This window comes from Brachyhypopomus gauderio, chromosome 3, assembly GCF_052324685.1.
Source record: "Brachyhypopomus gauderio isolate BG-103 chromosome 3, BGAUD_0.2, whole genome shotgun sequence".
Lineage (NCBI taxonomy): Eukaryota > Metazoa > Chordata > Actinopteri > Gymnotiformes > Hypopomidae > Brachyhypopomus > Brachyhypopomus gauderio.
The window spans coordinates 33,446,407-33,466,855 of NC_135213.1; the positions used below are offsets into that span (position 1 = coordinate 33,446,407).

A 20,449-nucleotide genomic window follows, 5' to 3' on the forward strand; every position below is an offset into this window, starting at 1 on the left:
AGACCTCCGTCAGGCATGTGGGGCCGGGCTCCTTTTGAATGGCGTGCACACCGGGTCCATGGCAACCACAATAGAGCTTTTTGAAATGTGCCATTTCAGAAGCTTGAATGAAATCCCTGTTGGTTTTGCGCGGAGCAGAGCGGGAACACCAAATTTCAGAGCAAAGGAATTTCTCACTGGGATAAGTGCTGGAATGCTGAGGGGTTAGTTATCCCAACTGCAGACCACTTCTTCTAGATTAGAGAGCTTCACCTTCCATGTGATTTAAATGCAACTCAATTCTTTAAAAAAACCTTCAAAAATCATTGCCGATAGAGCTGTGGGTCCTAATGTGATCAGACTGTACATATGAGCGGGAGACGTTGTTAGTGCAAGATTAGAATAACTGGGAGAAAAAGCGCGCCTGCTGGGTGATCCTGAATGATGAGACAGTTGAATAGGGAGAGGTCGCAGGTCACGGCGAGCTGTTTTGGAGAGGCAGGGCCGGAGGGGGGGGGGGGGGGGGGGGGGGGGGGGCAGAGCAGGACGGGAGAATGCACATTGTGATGGAAAAGTTCTCTGCGACAAAGCGGCAACCGGCGCGGCTTTGCGTTTCATTGAATAGACAGTTCCCCTTTGTCTGGTGCCCCTGGTCAGGAGGCCTTGGAAGGCTCGCTACCCCACTTTTACATTTTTTTTACAACCCCTCTCTCCTCCCTATGAGGATTTGTTGAAAAGAGGCTTAAAAAGAGGGGGTAATAGAGGGAGAGGGAGAGAGAGAGATGGGGAGAACTCTGGGCACTGAGGCGAAGTGTTAATGAAGGCCCACTGAGGATTGTGCGGATGAGTGTGGTGGAATGAAGCGAGTGTGGTCCAGAGAGATCATCCCAATAAACCCTCCACCCCTCCCTCCATCTCTCCATCCACCTCTCCCTCCATCTCTCCCTGTACCTCTCCCTCCACCTCTCCCTCCACCCCACCCTCCATCTCTCCTTCCACCCCTCCCTCCATCTCTCCCTCAACCTCTTCCTCCACCCATCCCTCCACCCGCTCACCTCCGTAACCCTTCCCTCTGTATCTCCTCCCAGGTTTCTCTGGTAACCAGTGCCAGTTCGACATTGACGAGTGTGCCAGCACGCCCTGCAAAAATGGGGCGAAATGCTTTGATGGACCGAATGGGTACACCTGCCAGTGCACCGAGGGTAAGAGCACACCTGTTGGTGAAGACACTTTCACAGAGATGAGTGACTAAGGACCATACCTTTCCACCACCACTTCAAGCACCCCACATGTTGCATAGCCAGCAAATTTGTCTGAAACTAACACTCAGCCAACACTTGAGAGCATCTGCGATAACGATTGTTTTAGACGTTGTGCGATCGAACACGAGCAAAACGAACGGAGTTGTTATTCCTAAATCCGCCTTCCAGGTTACGCGGGACAGCACTGTGAGACAGACGTGGACGAGTGCCGGTCCAACCCCTGCCACTATGGCACCTGCAAGGACGGCTTGGCCGGCTTCACCTGCCAGTGTCAGGCGGGCTACACTGGGCGGCTGTGTGAGGCAAACGTCAACGAATGCTTGAGTCAGCCATGCCAGAACGGAGGCACCTGTCAGGACCGTGAGAACACGTACCTCTGCGTCTGCCCTCACGGCACTTCAGGTGGGAAAACACAATAAAACAATCTTTCAATGTGGCCATTGTTTCTGTGTTGTATCTGTAGGCAATAATTTTTTTAAATTGATTGATTGGTTGATGGCTTGATTGACTTAGTCACCTTTGGCAGCTTCATTGTGTCTAAATGTGTCTTGAAATCATTCTTGCTGTACAGGCTGACTGAAATGAGATTTGGGTTCACAGGTGTCAACTGTGAGATAAATCTGGATGACTGTAAAAGCAATCCGTGCGACTATGGAAAGTGCATCGACAAAATTAATGGCTATGAGTGCACCTGCAAACCTGGATACACAGGTGTGTGGGCTTAGGTGCACACACGTTTTATGGCTCAACAGACTCTGGAGTGTGTGTGTGTGTGTGTGTGTGTGTGTTTAAACAATTACACTGAAATGGTCACTCTGTAGCAAAAACTAGAAGTTGGAAAAAAAACAATTGAATGTTAGAGGTGAGATTGATCTGTGGTGTTATAACTGACTGCAAAAATTAGTGGTTGGCTAGTTGGTACCGAGGGCAGGTCTCCATTAGAGTGTGTGAAGGGAATCAATAAAGGATCCCCCAGGTGAGGGAGCCATAAAGCAGGGCGTGGAGAGACAGCTGGCCAGCGAGCACACACTTTACTCTGGCTGCGGTGTTGCCTTACAGTCCCTCCCAGTCCCCCGCCTGGTGCCCCGACACGCAAGCTGCCCCACTCCCCCTTTCAGACTAAAGATCTCCCGGGGACGGGTGGAAGGGGGTGGTGGTTAAAAGGAGAAAAGATTTGTGTAAGTCGATCTCTTAAAAGTGGGAAGTTGGCGGGTGCTTTAAAGACGAGGGACAAATGAAGCCATTCTTTTGATGCTGTGCCTTGCGTCAGCTGCACGGTGGCGCTGTTTCGGGGTGGAGTCTAATGGCTGACCCTAAGCTACGGCCCACTGGACCAAGACAAGCAATCAGTGAATCACCCTATTCAGCTGCCTATCTGTAGTAGCTCCAGGCCCGTCTGAATAAAACAGTCTATTGCATGTATTGTGCAATGTTACATTAACTCTCTGATTTGTGTGGATAGGACTCTGGATCTGTGATCCTTGGATTCGAGTCTTTGATCCTTGGTCCTCATTCACACCTCGTCTTTATTATTTGACTCAGGAAAAATGTGTAACGTCAACATCGACGAGTGCGCCATCAACCCTTGTCATAACGGCGGAACGTGCATCGACGGCGTCAACGGCTTCACGTGCCAGTGTCAGGAGGGCTACCACGACCCCACCTGTCAGTCGCAGCTCAACGAGTGCCTCAGCAACCCCTGTATCCACGGACACTGTGAAGACAGGGTGAACGGGTACGGAGCAACCTTCCTGCTCTCCACACACTACGGCCTGTAAAGCAAGCAAAGCCTTGAGAAGTAAAACCGCTGAAAGTCCAGCCTTCTGATTTGCGCAATGAAAGGGCCTCAGAGCTGATAGTTTTACATATACAGTATGTTATAAAGGTCATAAAAATATGACCGTATACGTTAACATATATTAACGTATATGTTAAGGTCATACATAATCAATAACTAATCTGGAGGTGTCTTCTTTTGCCAAAAGTTATAACTGTGTCTGTGACTCTGGCTGGAGTGGAATCAACTGTGACATCAACAACAACGAGTGTGAGTCCAACCCGTGTATGAACGGAGGCACCTGTAAGGACATGACCAGTGGCTACGTGTGTACCTGCCGGGCTGGCTTCAGTGGTGAGTGCTCTGGCTGCTAGCCTGCAAACCTGTGGTGTCTCCGCAAGCACCCTCTCTCACCCCCTCTCACCCTCTCTCCCCTTTCACTCTCTTACCCTCTCACCCCCTCTCACCCCTTCTCACTCTCTCAACCTCTCTCACCTTCACTCTCTCACCTTCACACTCTCACCTTCACACTCTCACCTTCACACTCTCACCCTCTCACCCACTCTCTCACCTTCACTTTCTTACCCTCACTCACCCTCTCACCCACTCTCACCCACTCTCACCCACCCTCTCTCACCTTCACTCTGTCACCATCTCTCACTCTCTCACCCTCACTGACTCTCTCACCCTCTCTCATCCATTCGAATCACAGGCCCCAACTGCCAGATGAACATCAATGAGTGCTCCTCCAACCCCTGTTTGAACCAGGGCACCTGCATCGACGACGTGGCTGGATACACGTGCATCTGCGTGCTGCCTTACACGGGTACGAGGACCCACACCACCCGCCTCCACCCACAACACCCGCCCACGACACCCACACCACCCGCCCACACCCACACCACCCGCCTCCAACACACCCACACCACCCGCCTCCAACACACCTACACCACCCGCCTCCAACACACCCACACCACCCGCCCACACCCACCCCACCCACCAACACCCACACCACCTGCCCACACCCACCCCACCCGCCTCCAACACACCTACAGCACCCGCCCACACCCACACCACCCGCCCACACCCACACCACCTGCCCACACCCACCCCACCCGCCTCCAACACACCTACAGCACCCGCCCACACCCACACCACCCGCCCACACCCACACCACCTGCCCACACCCACCCCACCCGCCTCCAACACACCTACAGGACCCGCCCACACCCACACCACCCGCCCACACCCACCCCACCCGCCTCCAACACACCTACAGCACCCACCCACACCCACCCCACCCGCCTCCAACACACCCACACCACCCGCCTCCAACACACCCACACCACCCGCCTCCAACACACCTACAGCACCCACCCACACCCACAGCACCCGCCCACACCCACCCCACCCGCCTCCAACACACCCACCCCACCCGCCTCCAACACACCCACCACACCCGCCTCCAACACACCCACACCACCCGCCCACACCCACCCCATCTGCCTCCACCCACCAATTGGTTTTTCAACAGTGTCATACCACACCTTCACTCTATTGGACTGAGCTTTCATTTGCGCAGAGTCTTTGACATTTTCCTAGTGTGTGCTCCGAGTTTCCGCCTCTGAGACATCGGAACCCGGGAGAGCGTGCTCCAGAGGCCGTGCCTGGGTCTTAGGTTCAGCTGAACCGCTTCCTGTGTCCACTCCCTTCCACCCGGGTCCCTGACACTGGCCCGATGAACAAACTTCACCAGAGCTGCTGATAACAAAACAGGAAGACACATGTGCAGAAGATTCACGTTCTTTCCTTTCACATGTTATTTGACAAAACAGAGAGACTCTCGGCCATCTACGCAAGAAGTCGTATTTATCCACCCCCGGTTTTTTTTTCTTGCGGAAAAATCCACACAAGATGGAGGTGGAATAACAGGGGGAGGTCTGTCGCAGGTTGGGTGGGAACAGTAGTAGACAGGTTTCCTGTTTGCCTGCTTCCTCTCTCACAGAAAAGCAAATGGCCACACAATGGCCGGAAGCCCTGCCGGCTTCCTGTAGGGGCCTGGTGTTGTGGAAACAGGGAGAAGGGCCGCGCGGCGAGAGAGCTCCGCTCGCTAGCGCTAATCTCTCGGAGAAGGGGCAGATCTTTAAGGAAGCCAGTTGTGAATCCAGTGTCACTGGCTAATTATAGTGCCGTTAAGAACACGACAGTCTCTTCCTCTGAGTTCATTCCGTTCTTTGGGTGTTCCATTTAGCATAAGGTCTGACAATGATAACCCCAGAGACTGTCAGAGTGCAAATATAAATGCTAGTGATCAACAGGAATTAACACAGGAATTAAGACAGGAATTAAACTGGGCGTTGTGTTTTACAGGTGAGAACTGCGAAACCCTGTTAGACCCTTGCAGTTCCAAGCCGTGTAAGAACAGTGGGGTGTGTAAAGAATCGGCGGACTACGAGAGCTTCTCCTGCGTGTGCCGTGAAGGATGGCAAGGTCAGACAGTACACACACACACACACACACACACACACACACACACAAACAAAATATCCTGCCTTACCCAGTACAGAAATATTACCATTCACAGCATGGTGCTTCACTGCTAGGAACGTTGAGTGCTGTGTGCTCAGACCCCATGTTTGGCATCTGAACGCTCTTCTCTCGCCTGCAGGCCAGACGTGCGAGATCGACATCAACGAGTGCGTGAAGAACCCCTGTCAAAATGGCGCCACCTGCCACAACTCCGTGGGCAGCTACAGGTGCGCCTGTAGGGCTGGCTACACGGGTCGCGACTGCGAGACGGACGTCGATGACTGCGAGCCCAGTAAGAATACCCCCCTCCCCCACTCACTCACACACACACACACACACACACACACACACACACACACACACACACACACACACACACACACACACACACACAAAATCCCCCCCACCGCCTCCTCCATCACCACGTAAACCCCCCCGGGGCTCCGTTTCCTCCGCCCAGACCCCTGCAGCAACGGCGGCGTCTGCAGAGACGGCGTGGACGGCTTCTCGTGCGCGTGCCCGCCGGGCTTCCGCGGGTCCAAGTGCAAGGAGGACGTCAACGAGTGCGAGAGCAACCCGTGCAGGAACGGCGCCAACTGCACCGACTGCGTGAACAGCTACACGTGCACGTGCCCGCCCGGGTTCAGCGGCATCCACTGCGAGAACAACACGCCCGACTGCACCGAGAGGTGAGCGCCGCCCTCCGCTCACCCGTCCCACTTCGGGCCGTTTGGGGACGGCTCGGCTCGGTTTCCCCGTGTGTAAATTGCAACCTTTACGCGCTCACAGGTCTTCACTGTTTTGCACCACAATGCTTAATTGTTTTTGACATTTTAAGATCAGGCTTTCTTACGTTTGTCACAAAAATACAACCAAATCTGATTCAAGGTTGGTTCAGGTAACACACCCCATTTAGAGGGACACAAGAGAACTGCCAGAACATAACAGTAAACTGTAATAGAAACTGTACAACCCTGCGTTTGTATTGTCCATTGGCGCCCCCTGTGGTGGACAAAGGACTAGCAGCAAACAAATGAACAGAAAAGTTCTGCCTTTCCCCAATAATGGTAATAAACCCAAACAACATTAGCACATGCCTGATATTACAAAGCCCGCCCTGTGCTCATTTTTTGCTTGTTTGTTTGATGTGAATCTTTTCATTTTTTCCAATTAGCTCTTGCTTTAACGGCGGCACCTGTGTGGATGGCATCAACACGTTCAGCTGCCTGTGTCTGGTGGGCTTCACGGGCATGTACTGCCAGTACGACATCAACGAGTGCGACTCCAAGCCCTGCATGCACGGGGGCACGTGCCACGACAGCTACGGCACCTACAAGTGCACCTGCCCTCACAGCTACCGCGGGGTCAACTGCCAGGTGCCACTCTTGACATCTTCACACGGGATCATGAACAATCAAACACATTTCCTACTCTGCTGTCACAGACGTAAATAAACGCTCGAGTAATCGTTATGTCAGTGGGGGTGACGACGGGGCGTAAAATGTTTCGGGTTTCTGATAGAATGGCTGTCTGTGGCGCTCCTTGATGAATAAGTAATGAATGAAAGAACAAAAAGGATGAATGAACAGATGAATGAACTGAACGCTGGGGACGTGTTTGTCCAGGACCTGGTGAACTGGTGCACGCCGTCCCCGTGCAAGAACGCCGGCACGTGCCGGCAGAGCGGCACTACCTACACGTGTCAGTGTCTTCCGGGCTGGACGGGTCTCTACTGCGACGTGCCCAGCGTCTCGTGCGAGGTGGCCGCCAAGCAGCGAGGTAGGGAGACACGCCACCCCGGAGACATGCCCACTGTCCTACCGCTCCCACGTGGGGGGGCGGGGCCATGTCCCGATTTAACCCGCCTCTCTCCCACCCGCAGGGGTGGATGTTGCCGGCCTGTGCCGCAACTCCGGCCAGTGCCTGGACGCGGGCAACACGCACTACTGCCAGTGCCAGGCGGGATACACCGGCAGCTACTGCGAGGAGCAGGTGGACGAGTGCGTCCCCAACCCCTGCCAGAATGGCGCCACCTGCACAGACTACTTGGGAGGCTACTCCTGCGAGGTGAGTCCGCACACGGCCCGCTGACCTAGGATCAGTTTGTGACGGCTAAACCCGAATACATTTGATGACATACAAACAGGGAGGGTTGATCCTGTATCAGTGGACTTGGCATATGGGCCTAAATTCTGGTCCGATATGCCCAGTATCTCTGTCAGCATGCTGGATAGCTTCCAGTTGGCTTCATTCATTTCCTACAATATGAAAGAGGGACGATTAGACAAGGTCCTTGTTGACCTAAAGCTGACTATTAACGTCAGTCTCCATCCCACCATAAAGGAGCGCTTGTCTGGCAGGAGCGTGGAACAAAGCCAGGAAAACAACTATTCTGTTCTTTCATGTTTCTCTCTCTCTCTGCCTTTATCTCTCTTGCTGTCTCTCTCTCTCAATCTCCCTCTCTTAGTGCGTGACAGGTTATCATGGAGTGAACTGCTCCAGTGAGATCAATGAGTGCCTCTCTCAGCCCTGCCAGAACGGGGGCACCTGCATCGACCTCGTCAATACCTACAAATGCTCCTGTCCCCGGGGGACACAGGGTCAGCTGTCCCCTCCGTCTCCGCCTCCCTCTTCTCGTCCTGTCTGTCCATGTCATGCCTCTTTAATTAGGACTTTGATGGTCGCCAGCTTTCTTAGACTTTCTTTTCTGATTGATCATCCCTGGCACGTTAACAGGCGTGTTTAATCACATTTGCATATATAGAAAGATAAATAAAATGCATAATTTACATAATATTATCATATAATTATATTAATTGAAATAAATTTTGAAAAAAATGGAAAATGATCTATAGGCTCTCTTATTGGCTCCTGTCGGCATGGTGGCAGGTTCTCTGTCATAACGCCCTCTCACGTCGCTCCATTCCAGGCGTCCATTGTGAGATCAACATCGATGACTGCATGCCCTTCACCGACCCCGTGACCCAAGAGCCCAAGTGCTTCAACCAGGGCCGCTGCGTGGACCGCGTGGGCGGCTACCACTGCGTGTGCCCGCTGGGCTATGTGGGCGAGCGTTGCGAGGGCGACGTGAACGAGTGCCTGTCCAACCCGTGCGACCCGCGGGGCACGCAGAGCTGCGTGCAGCTCACCAACAACTACCGCTGCGAGTGCCGCGCTGGCTACACAGGTGCGTCATGCACATCGCGACCGCAGACGTCACTCCCCCGCTGTTTCGAAGCGAGTTTGACGACGGTTTGTAGGAGAGTTTTTTTTCTGAAAGTGCAATTAGTGTTTGAGGCATTGAGCTGTGTGTGTGTGTGTGTGTGTGTGTGGGCAGGCCAGCGCTGTGACACCGTGTTCGACGGCTGTAAAGGGAAGCCGTGTCGGAACGGAGGGACGTGTGCAGTGGCCAGTAACACTCCTCACGGATTCATTTGTAAATGCCCCCCTGTAAGCGCCCCGTCGCCCGTTACCGTCATTCTACCTGAACGGAGACCAAAATTAAGCTTTACTTAAAATCTAAGCTTTTATTTTTGCTTTAAGCTATAGTCTTGCGGTTTGGTTGTATGGATGTCTAATAGTCACGCTCAGGATCGCTGCATTCTCTCGTGCCCTTCACGGAAGCTCACGTGAGACGAACGGCTTGGTGCGTTATTCTCCCCATATCCCCCCCAGGGCTTCGGCGGCTCCACCTGCGAGTATGACGTCCAGGCTTGTGGCGCCCTCCTCTGTCGGAACGGTGGCACCTGCGTCTCCGGGCCCAGGAGCCCGCGGTGCCTGTGCGTGCCGGGCTTCGGCGGGTCCGAGTGCCAGGAGCCGCGGGCGGGGGCGTGCTCCGCCGCGCCCTGCTACAATGGCGGCACGTGCGAGCCCAGCGGCGAGGCGCCCTTCTTCCGCTGCTCCTGCCCGGCCGATTTCAACGGCCTGCTGTGTCACGTGCTGGACTACGGCTTCTCCGGCGGGCCGGGCCGCGACGTCACGCCGGCGCCGGAGGTGGTGTCGCACTGCGAGGCGGCCGAGTGCGAGGCCAGGAAAGGTGACCGCGTGTGCGACAGCGCGTGCAACACCCACGCGTGCGACTGGGACGGCGGCGACTGCTCCCTCAACTTCAGCGACCCCTGGCAGAACTGTAGCGCCGCCCTGCAGTGCTGGAGGTACTTCAACGACGGGAAGTGCGACCAGCAGTGTCACAGCGCCGGCTGCCTCTACGACGGCTTTGACTGCCAGGGGGGCGGAGGCGAGTGCAAGTGAGTATTTCGGGGTGTGTGTGTGTGTGATGCTTAGACTAAGGCCTAATACAGGGGTGGGCAATTAATTTTTACAAGGGGCCACATGAGAAACCTGAATTGTGTCAGAGGGCCACACAAACGAAAATGACATCATTACGGTGGCCCCGCCCACCTCACACGAACTTCCGCAAATGGTGGAGGTGTTTATACTTGCCGCATCACATTCTGTGTAGTGTTCTCCGAAACGATGTGTGTTAGTATAAAGAAACACCCCTCAAAAACAATGGAAGGAACATTTACCTGACCAATTTTAATGTTGCTTTTTGTTTCAGATTTGAAAAGTTCTGGAATTTAGGCTAAATACTTGAAAATGTTTGAAATTGTAACTACTTCGTTTCACAACAAATAGCCATCTGAATTTCTTGTATTACATTAACAAATACGAGCCTCTTGTAATTCCAGGACGAAACATAAGAGAACGTGAAGACTTTAAACAACCATTAAATAATGTGATAAAAAAGCGAATTATTTTGAATCATTTCGAGTATATGTATAAATATTTAACTTAATTAAGTTTAACGTGCTGGGAAATATTGAAATGGACCTTGAAAGTGACGTACAAATGCTTTAATTCCACCTTATAAAGGTGTATGAACTCTGCAAACATGACTTTGTCCATCGCGCTGAGGCGCGGCGTGCGCGCGAAGTTACAAAATTCGAGAGGTGCACGACCTCGCGAATCAACAGCGCGCGAGGCCCTCGCGCACGGGCAGAGCCACCGCGATTTTGTCATTTTCGCCGCGCGGACCCCCGTGCTGCTTGCGCCGCGTCAAGTATAAACCAGGCTTAAACCTTCTACGGCACTTACAAGGTCCATTTCAATATTTCCCAGCTGACCCAGGTTCTCTCCAAGCCCGGTTTCTTCACTGAATCCGCTTTCTGGAATACCCCCTGTTCAGTCAGCTATTTGTTGTGAATCGAAATACAGTTACAATTTCAAGCATTTTCAAGTACTTTAGCCAACATTCCAGCACTTTTCAAACCTGGAAAACAATTCACAATTATAATTTGTCACGTAAATGTTCCGCCGTTCACGGAGGTTTGTGTGACGGGTGCGGAGTCGCGCGCTACGTTCACTCGCGACAGTGGCGCAAAAAGGGGGCATGCAGCGTATGCGACGCATAGGGGCACTGCACTAGAGGGGGCGCCAAATCGATGAGATATAATACTTAATTTGTGTCCATCTTACGTTCGCCACCCCCCCCCCCCCCCCCCGCCCTGTCAACAACTTTAGTTCGGGGGGCGCCGATAGTATGTTTGCATACACCTCAGAAAGTAAGTAATTGCACCCCTGACTCGCGAAAGTATAAATTTTGCCTTAACTTGTCGCTGATCACCTACAGTGTTTCTTGCACAGCTAACACACAAGCACGTACATCCACACGGAATTAACAAAAACGTAGCGCTTTCAAAATAAAAGCATCACAGTTGTATTGCACGCACGACATAGATATTTGTTAAATTTATGATTGGCCTCTCGCGGGCCGGACAGGGACGCACAACGGGCCGGATGTGGCAGTACAGTGGATGTACAGTAAAATACAGTAAAATTACCTGTTACACAATCTTGAAGGGCCAGTTTCACAGACCCAGATTAATCTAAACTTGTTTTTGGAATCTAGTCCTACTTCTTGTTCAAAAATTAGGGGCAGTATAAATACAGAATGATTTTCTAGACCCCCATCAAACAGCAAAGTGTTTCCACCACAGTCTGTTCTTCCTCTGGGCCTTTTCCCTCCATTTCCTGACACGCTGCCCCATCCCCCACCAGCCCTCTGTACGACCAGTACTGCAAAGACCACTACGCGGACGGCCACTGCGACCAGGGCTGCAACAACGCAGAGTGCGAGTGGGACGGTCTGGACTGCGCCGAGAACGTCCCGGAGCGCCGAGCCGCGGGTTTCCTGGTGCTGGTGGTGCACCTGCCACCCGAGCAGCTGCGTAGCAACTCCTCCACGTTCCTGCGTGAGCTGAGCCGCGTGCTCCGCACCCACGTGGTGTTCCGGCAGGACGCGCGGGGCGAGCCCATGATCTACCCCTACTACGGCAGCCCGCACGAGCTCAGCAAGCACAACGTCAAGCGCTCGCTCGACACCTGGCCCGACGCCTCGGGTCACGACCAGGACCACGCGCAGGTCAAAGGGTGAGCAAGCGGAGGAATGGGGGTGGGGCCGGGGGTGTGGCACAGGGATGGGAGGCGGGGTCTGACCGGGATCGTTTGTTTCACTCTATGCTTTTTTTTTCACCTCTGGCCAGTTCGGTGGTTCACCTGGAGATCGACAACCGCCAGTGCTACCAGCAGACAGCCGAGTGTTTCCAGAGCGCGACGGACGTGGCGGCCTTCCTGGGCGCCCTCGCCTCCAGCGGCAACCTCAACATGCCGTACGTCATCGAGGCCGTCACCGGTGAGTAACGAACACACACGCACGCATGTGGCACACGCAGTCGTGTGCCTGGTGTTCATAAGTAACGCCCTGGTAATTAACACTTGGCTCTCCGCTCCACGCATCTTCCAACAGTACTCACCCCGGCCCAACCATTAACACACACACACAAACACACACACACACACACACCTCACCCCGTTAACACACATGCACACACGTTTGCACACACACTGAAACACACCGCACACCTTCCTTGCAGGGATTATGTGGATAACTTTGAAGTTTCAATTTTTTTTTTCCTACTCAAACAGTAAAGCAAATGTAATTACTCATCAGATGAACTAAACAATCAATTCCTCAGTCCGTAGGCAAATATACTGACTTCAGGCACCAAAATGGTTAATTGCTATAAATCACATCCCAACACTTCTCCACCACCAATGCAGCTCCCCAAAAATCTCTCTCTCTCACTCACACACACACACACACACACACACACACACACACACACACACACACACCTCATCATGGCCTTGGTGTTGCCTTGGAGAGGACTGTTGCAACCTTCACCTCTCTGAATGTAACACCAGGACTTAGCGCATCTCCAAGGGTTTAGGTGAGGAGAGTTTATCATTTCAAAATCGTTAGCAGAGACAGGGAGAGGGGCAGGGAGGGGAGAGAAGAGAGAAACGAGGAGAATTGATCGGGAGTGTGCTAGAAGTTGGGAGTCTTTGTTATCTTGAAAATCCTAATAAATCCTTCGTCTTTACAGCTTAAAGCGTGCGCAGTAATTTGAAGTTCATTAATCCCTCCTTTTTTTCCCCTTAAAGAAGAAGTGGTAAAGTTGTCTCCTGGTACCTTGGGCTGAGGAGCTGGGAGAGGAGGTGTTCATCCCTTCTGCTTTTTTTTTTTTACTCTCTCGCCTTCCTATTTGCCAGCACTTTTTTTTTTTTGATGAATTAGTACTTAGCAATTCCGATGATTACCGAATGGCACGCGTGCGGTTCACAGTCGGGCGCTTCAGACGCCGCTCGCCTCTCTGCGCCAGACCGCAGGGGCGAGCTCCCACCGACCGCCTTCGCCAGGAGCGGTTTTTTCCCCGCGCGAGGTGGGGCGCGTGCCTCCGTCCGCTGCGCGGGCTCGGGGGCCGTCGGTCCTGACATGTCGCTCCCCCTTCCAGGCGAGATTCAACCACGAGCGCCCACACCGCTCTACCTGCTGTACGTGGTGCTGGCCGGCCTGGTGCTGCTGGCCTTCGTGGTGGTGGGCATGGTGGCCTCACGCAAGCGCCGTCGTGAGCACGGCCAGCTCTGGTTCCCCGAGGGCTTCAAAACCAGTGAGCCCAGCAAGAAGAAGAGAAGGGAGCCCGTCGGCGAGGACTCGGTCGGCTTGAAGTGAGTTTGGGTTTTGAGGGGTTTTTTTTGGGAGGAGGGTTTTGTATTCCTCTCGCTTTTCTCCGTGCCACTACCCGGCACCTACAGACACAGGTGTACCAAACGAAAACGGACTCTAAAGCTTACGGGCAACTCAGGGTGTGTCGGAGTTGAGAAGAGAGGATACTTAGACAAATGACTGTAATGACAAGGCAGGTAGTTGAATTGCTTGGCTTGTGTGAAGAGAGGGGGGTTGTTTAACCAGCGGAAGGTTCTTGGTGATGGTGGAGCCTTTGGCGCTGGAAGAAGGAGGTCCCATCTGCTGTTCTGAAGGAATGTTTCTGTAATTACAGACCATTGAAGAACTCTGATATTTCACTGATGGACGACAATCAGAACGAATGGGGAGGAGACGAGCAGGCAGACCCCAAGCGTTTCAGGGTAAGCCGAAGTGCGCTTCTGCTGTAATGACCTTTATTCTTAAAAGAGAAAAAAAATGGTCAACCGATGCAGTCGAGTATATGTTGTTTTGGACTCAATATGGAAGTATTGGACTCAATTTTTAAAAATTTAAATATGAGGCTTAATTTGAGCAATTGAAAATTACTGAGGCAGCATATATTTTAGACAGAAATAATAATGACTTGATAATGTTAGAAATAACCGCTTGTTTAGTTTCCGGTAATAGATGCTTATGTGTGTGTGTGTGTGTGTGTGTGTGTGTGTGTGTGTGTCAGGAGCAAGCAATGTTAAGTCTTGATGACCAGCAGGACCATCGGCAGTGGACTCAGCAGCACCTGGACGCAGCTGACCTGCGAATCCCATCCGTGGCCCCTACGCCCCCTCAGGGCGAGATCGAGAACGACTGCATGGACGTCAATGTCCGTGGACCAGGTGGGGTGACGCTGCTCTCTAGGGAACCGCAGTCTGTTTGACGTTGAGTACAAAAATCACTTTAATGGCAAAGGGCCTTTAGAGCATCGATCAAATAGGGGTTTGTTTATCTGCTTTTGGTTTTTTTGTCAGTTAAAATATAAAACTGGAAAACATTGGAATACTGTTTCAGCCTTTGAGTTCAGTCAAATGCAGTAATTTCCACATCAGTACTTCCATTAGATATAACATTATAACAAATAATATTCACAATCTAAATATGATGAGACTATAACCTTAAACTACATATTTTCACTCACAATTCTGTAAATTCTGTAGCACTTGCGGTGTGTGTGTATATGAGCACGCGTGTGTGTGTGTGTATCAGTAAGGGACTGAATTGAGCTCTGGTTAGGAGTTAATACACATGTCCCAGTGGGAAAGTGGGATCCACTTCAAAGACTCCTACTGAAAGCAACGACCCCGGGGGAATATGCCCATTTTCTCCAAGCTTAACGATCTGTCCTGTGATAACTAAGTTCTATTTACATGCGATATAATTAATATCAAACATATGAGTTTTCTCTCAATAGCCATCAAAGCCCCTGCAGAATGCTGAAGAAAAATCAAAGGCGTTGCACTTTTGCAAGCGTTTTGCCTTCTTTCTCTTTATTTCCCTACTTCTTGGATCGATGCGCTGGAATCGACCAAATCAGGCTGGATCTGAGAATAGCTGTTCTTTTGAAGAAGAGAAGCCCCTGTCGAAGGCGCCGTGGCAAGCCGCTTCTTAGGGATAATAATGCTCACTTTTACCCGCCGCCGTGGTTTTCAAAAGCTTGGCCCACCTCCCTAAGCTGCCCGGCGAAGACGTGGGGGAAAAAAGGAGAAAAAAAAAACAGCGCTTGATCAGAATCCGTTATCGAAGAGATCTGGGGGTGATTCACGGAGGCAAACACATCCAATCCGTTTTCGATTTGTTTGTTACTTTGGTGAAATCTTTCCGACTCTTTGAAGGATGATGGAAGCAAGTTGGGCTTCTCTTGGCCTGAGCCTCCCCCCACAGGCTGGTCGTAGGGGCTCAGCACTTTGGGAAACGGAGGAGAGCTTTGGGAATGGTGCTCTAGCCGAGTATAGTTCAAAGGTTAGGTAAAAGTGTATGGTGAATATCCCATGAGTATTAAAACAACCTTTGGACACTGGCTCAGCTTTGGTGTCTTATCTTTGTTGGAGTTTCGTGACACTGATGTTATCTATTTATCACTCTCCCCACCTACTCTCCCTTCTCAACAGATGGTTTCACCCCATTGATGATCGCGTCATGTAGCGGCGGTGGACTGGAAACCGGCAACAGTGAGGAAGAGGAGGACGCCTCGGCCAACGTCATCAATGACTTTATCTATCAGGGTGCCAACCTGCACAACCAGACAGACCGCACGGGTGAGACCGCCCTGCACCTGGCCGCCCGCTACGCCCGCTCCGATGCTGCCAAGCGACTTTTGGAGGCCAGCGCTGATGCCAACATCCAGGACAACATGGGCAGGACACCCCTGCACGCCTCGGTAGCGGCCGACGCACAGGGAGTCTTCCAGGTGGGGTGGTCTACACCAACACGCCGCGGGTCATTTCAGGGTCAGACCAGAGTCAACCACATCAAACTGAAAAGTGACGGTTTCTTAATGCAATAGTTCTTTGCAGGTCAGTTTCTTATACTATAAACCCATATTCCAAAGGTCAGGATGAAATATATTGTATAATACAGGGGTATATGAATAATCTTGTCTGGAAACACAGAAAGATAAGACAGGTTAACCTCAAAATGTTTTTTTTAAGTACAACTTTGCTTCTCTAAGGTCACCTATCTCAGACCTTTCGAATCTCATCTCTTCAATTAAACCCTTGCTCCAGATTTTGATCCGAAACCGGGCCACGGACTTGGATGCGCGCATGCACGATGGCACCACCCCGTTGATCCTGGCGGCCCGTCTGGCTGTGGAGGGCATGGTGGAGGAGCTCATCAACTGCCATGCAGACGTCAACGCCATCGACGACTTTGGTGAGTCGCACTCGAGGACAGATGGCTGCTCGCGGCTACGTCAGGCTGCCCAAGCTTAGCGTGTGTTTGTGCGGCGGTGACTGGAATGCTTGTGTTCGTGTGGCAGGCAAGTCTGCTCTGCACTGGGCCGCAGCGGTCAACAACGTGGAGGCGGCCGTGGTGCTGCTGAAGAACGGAGCCAACAAGGACATGCAGAACAACAAGGTACCCCACGCAGAATCTCCACCCAGAGCCTCCACCCAAAAGACAGGAACTCAAAGTAGTTACATGAGGCACATGCAACTTTGGTTTGACGTTTTAAAGCTAGGGCTGAAACGATGCCATGCAAAATTCGATTACCAACAATCAGGATATCTTTTAACCCATATAATTATACCCATTATATACCTGTGCCCCATTGTGCCTTGGGAGAAATATGTCAAATATAGTGGAGTCACAGTAGGCTCTCACATATACATTTAGTATAAGTTATGTCTCCAAAATGGGAAATTAATCAAGTACAAATGCTAAAAAATTTATCCTAACATTACAATGTTATTCTCCATCACTGAAGACCTGCATAAACCTCAACATTTACAAACCGAAATTGCTCAAGATAAGAAACTATTGGCGGCAGATGATATAAAAACACATACAGGTGAAAAGTGTTCTCGGGGTAAATGGAAACTTCTCTTATAGTGGGTTTACCTTGTACCGCAGGAGGAGACGCCTCTGTTTCTGGCAGCCAGGGAAGGCAGCTACGAGACGGCCAAAGTCCTGCTGGACCACTTCGCCAACCGGGAGATCACGGACCACATGGACCGGCTGCCGCGGGATATCGCTCAGGAACGCATGCACCACGACATCGTGCGCCTCATGGACGAGTACAACCTGGTGCGCAGTCCCCCCATGCACAGTGCCCCGCTCAGCACCACCCTCTCTCCACCTCTCTGCTCCCCCAACGCCTACCTGGGTGGCATGAAGCCCTCCGCCCAGAGCAAGAAGGCCCGCAAGCCCAGCGCCAAGGCCATCGTCTGCAAGGATGGCAAGGACTTAAAGGCTAAGAAAAAGAAACCCCAAGACGGGAAGGGGAACTTGCTGGACAGCTCGGCCGTGCTGTCGCCCGTCGACTCCCTGGAGTCGCCCCATGGGTACATCTCAGACGTGGCCTCGCCGCCCCTAATGGCATCGCCCTTCCAGCAGTCCCCGTCCATGCCCCTCACCCACCTGCAGGCCATGCCGGAAGCCCACATGGGCGTCGGCCACCTGAGCATGGCCGCCAAGCAGCAGGATCTGGCCTGTCTGCAGTTCGACTCCCTGCCCCCGCGCCTCACCCACCTGCCCGTGGCCGGCCCGGCCGGCTCGGGAGGCATGAACGGCCAGTGCGACTGGCTGAGCAGGATGCACGGTGGCATGAGCCAGCAGGGCCAGTTTGGGGCCATGAGGACGGGCCAGTCCGCCCACCACGGAATGATGCTGCACGGCGGTGCCCTCCCCCTGATGATGAGCTACCAGGGTCTGTCCGGCACGCACCTCGGCACGCAGACGCATGCCCTGCAGCCGCAGCCAATGCAGCCGGGCCTACAGCAGAGGCAGCAGTCGCAGCCCGGAATGCAGCTGCAGCACCAGAACTCCGGCACGGCGGGCGCCGGCCAGGCTTTCGTCGCCACCGAGCTGGGCGGGGGCGCGGGGGAGCTGCAGCAGGGGACTGGGGGCGGCGTGCCCATCCACACCATCCTCCCCCAGGAGACGCAGCTGCTGAGCGCCCAGGCGCTGGCCTCCAGCATGGCCAGCACGCAGTTCCTCACGCCCCCCTCCCAGCACAGCTACTCTGCAGGCATGGACAACAACACGCCCAGCCACCAGCTCCAGGGGCCTGACCACCCTTTCCTAACGCCCTCCCCCGGCTCGCCAGACCAGTGGTCCAGCTCCTCGCCTCACTCCAATGTGTCCGACTGGTCAGAAGGCATCTCCAGTCCACCCACCAGCATGCAGTCCCAAATCGGACACATTCCCGAGCAGTTTAAGTAACTGTGGAGTCTGGTTGAGAGAGGACTCGTCTTTTTTTTTTTTGTACATATACTAAAAGCACTCTTTGAAAAAGAAAAATGTAAACCTGTTTGAAAGGTCTTTTCTTTGTCTTTTATACTAACCACAAATTAGTTTTTTTTTGTTTGTTTGTTTGTTTTTTTATTTATTAATGTCTTATTATTTATACTTTTTCAACGGCTTGATGATTTTTGAATACATCATATTAAATCACTGGGCTATAAGAAGAGTGTCAAAAGTAAAAGAACCATTTTTGTAGGATTTTATATTTTCATTTAAATATTCTGTGGTTTCTGGCATACACACTGGGTATTTATTGGTCTTGAAATTAGCCGTATATTAGTCACTCCATTTTTTTACGCTATTGTATCATTTTGCATAAGGGCATTTTATAGAGCACATTTTATAATGATGTTTTCAGTATTACAGTTATTAAGTAGATGGTGATTTATTTCAACAACCAAAGGGGCTGTTTATTCATTGATACCAGATCAAGAATAATAGAAAATTTTGTTTTTTCCAAGACAGCTTGTCTTGGGCTAAATTAAACTATCGATGGGGACTGACCACTGAAATCTTTCGAGTGTAAGACAGGACCTAGTCCGTGTATCTGAAACCAGTCATTTGTTCTTTTCCTGCTCTTCGCCTAGCCATCTTACAGTGCTTCAGTTGTGTTGAAAGTAGCGGTAACTTTTTGAGTAGTTGTAAGGTCTGATGTCCATTAACATGTGAGCATTTGTACAGTTCCTTTAAGAGATTTATGTTCTATGCTTGGTTATGAACTACCTGTGAAAATCAGGCCTCCAAAACATCCACTGTGATGGTGGGATGAAAGCAAGGATGTGGAGTCCTTTATTTTGTGTTGCCATTTTAAAGGGTGTTTTCACATCTATATTCACTTGGCAGAACCTGATTCTGATTTAACTGGACTAAAAACTGTTGGTGTGAAAACACCCTAAAACAGCATCCAGTTTAAAGCAGTCCCAATCTCTCCCTTTCCATTTTATTAAAATGGTCAAGTGGCCAAAATTTGTGGGATCATGTGGAGGGACTTCCCACTGAACCTCTCTTTCTTGTAATATATATTTTGTTGGAGCCTATGGCTATTGTAAATAAATTGAATTTACTTGTTTATGCAAACAGGATTTTGTTTCAGAAATCTTAAGTCTTAAGTGTGTCATCGAAATTTGAGATTTTGTCAATCACTAGCTCTTTTTCTGTCACAGACAGAGAACATGTATTTTGCTCAGGATCACTGAGTTAGAGGTGATATAAGATGTATACAAATATTTAGAGGCCACTTTACATCCCATATAGATTAACATAATTAGATGCTGTAAAATTTATTTATTGACAACTAGTTTGATATTAACTTGGTTTAAATAATTGGTTATGTTGAAAAAGGGTTATCTTGGTGTTCTACTATATATGATTTTTCATCCCTCAAAAAAGGTCTTCTGCATTGAGTATGCAAAATCTGTAAAGGTTACCAATCAGCAAACTTGTAGTTTACAAAAAGTATATTTTCTGTCTGTTTTACTGTCAATCTGTAAATGTTCTTGAAATAATAAAAGATTCAAATATCACATATAAGAGTCTTTGATGTAGTCCTTAAGAATGCACCGATTTGCACCATTTTGCCAAAAATACACCTTGATTTCATATTCTGATCTCAACTCATTTCCTCATGTTACTATTATTTTAATATTTAACATATAAATAATATTTTATGTCTGGGACAGAAAGTTTAGACATAGGTTAATCCTTAATCTTAAATTACACTGTCAGTGACAACTCCCCACTGGACATGTGTGAAACACTGGAGACTCTGGGCTAATTCTATGACTGGATTTAATCTGAGTTCAGGAGAATGGCTCTAAATATTTCTGCACACAAACA

The 20,449-nt window shown here is 51.0% G+C and overlaps 1 protein-coding gene across 1 annotated transcript in view; it reads left to right on the forward strand.

Moving 5' to 3' along the window:
* Positions 1-20,137, forward strand: part of notch1b (notch receptor 1b) — a 34,400-nt gene extending 14,263 nt beyond the window's left edge. The window contains exons 10-34 of the mRNA XM_076997742.1: positions 1,068-1,181; positions 1,410-1,643; positions 1,842-1,952; positions 2,784-2,976; positions 3,227-3,372; positions 3,731-3,844; positions 5,389-5,508; positions 5,687-5,839; positions 6,008-6,236; positions 6,722-6,923; positions 7,173-7,326; positions 7,430-7,614; positions 8,015-8,147; positions 8,477-8,734; positions 8,885-8,997; positions 9,223-9,794; positions 11,608-11,979; positions 12,093-12,241; positions 13,404-13,617; positions 13,950-14,037; positions 14,334-14,490; positions 15,760-16,058; positions 16,375-16,522; positions 16,629-16,726; positions 17,222-20,137. Coding sequence (XP_076853857.1) covers positions 1,068-1,181; positions 1,410-1,643; positions 1,842-1,952; positions 2,784-2,976; positions 3,227-3,372; positions 3,731-3,844; positions 5,389-5,508; positions 5,687-5,839; positions 6,008-6,236; positions 6,722-6,923; positions 7,173-7,326; positions 7,430-7,614; positions 8,015-8,147; positions 8,477-8,734; positions 8,885-8,997; positions 9,223-9,794; positions 11,608-11,979; positions 12,093-12,241; positions 13,404-13,617; positions 13,950-14,037; positions 14,334-14,490; positions 15,760-16,058; positions 16,375-16,522; positions 16,629-16,726; positions 17,222-18,532 — 5,867 coding nt within the window. The 3' untranslated portion in view covers positions 18,533-20,137. The remainder of the gene's footprint in view (positions 1-1,067; positions 1,182-1,409; positions 1,644-1,841; positions 1,953-2,783; positions 2,977-3,226; positions 3,373-3,730; positions 3,845-5,388; positions 5,509-5,686; positions 5,840-6,007; positions 6,237-6,721; positions 6,924-7,172; positions 7,327-7,429; positions 7,615-8,014; positions 8,148-8,476; positions 8,735-8,884; positions 8,998-9,222; positions 9,795-11,607; positions 11,980-12,092; positions 12,242-13,403; positions 13,618-13,949; positions 14,038-14,333; positions 14,491-15,759; positions 16,059-16,374; positions 16,523-16,628; positions 16,727-17,221) is intronic.
* Positions 20,138-20,449: the final 312 nt, after the last annotated feature.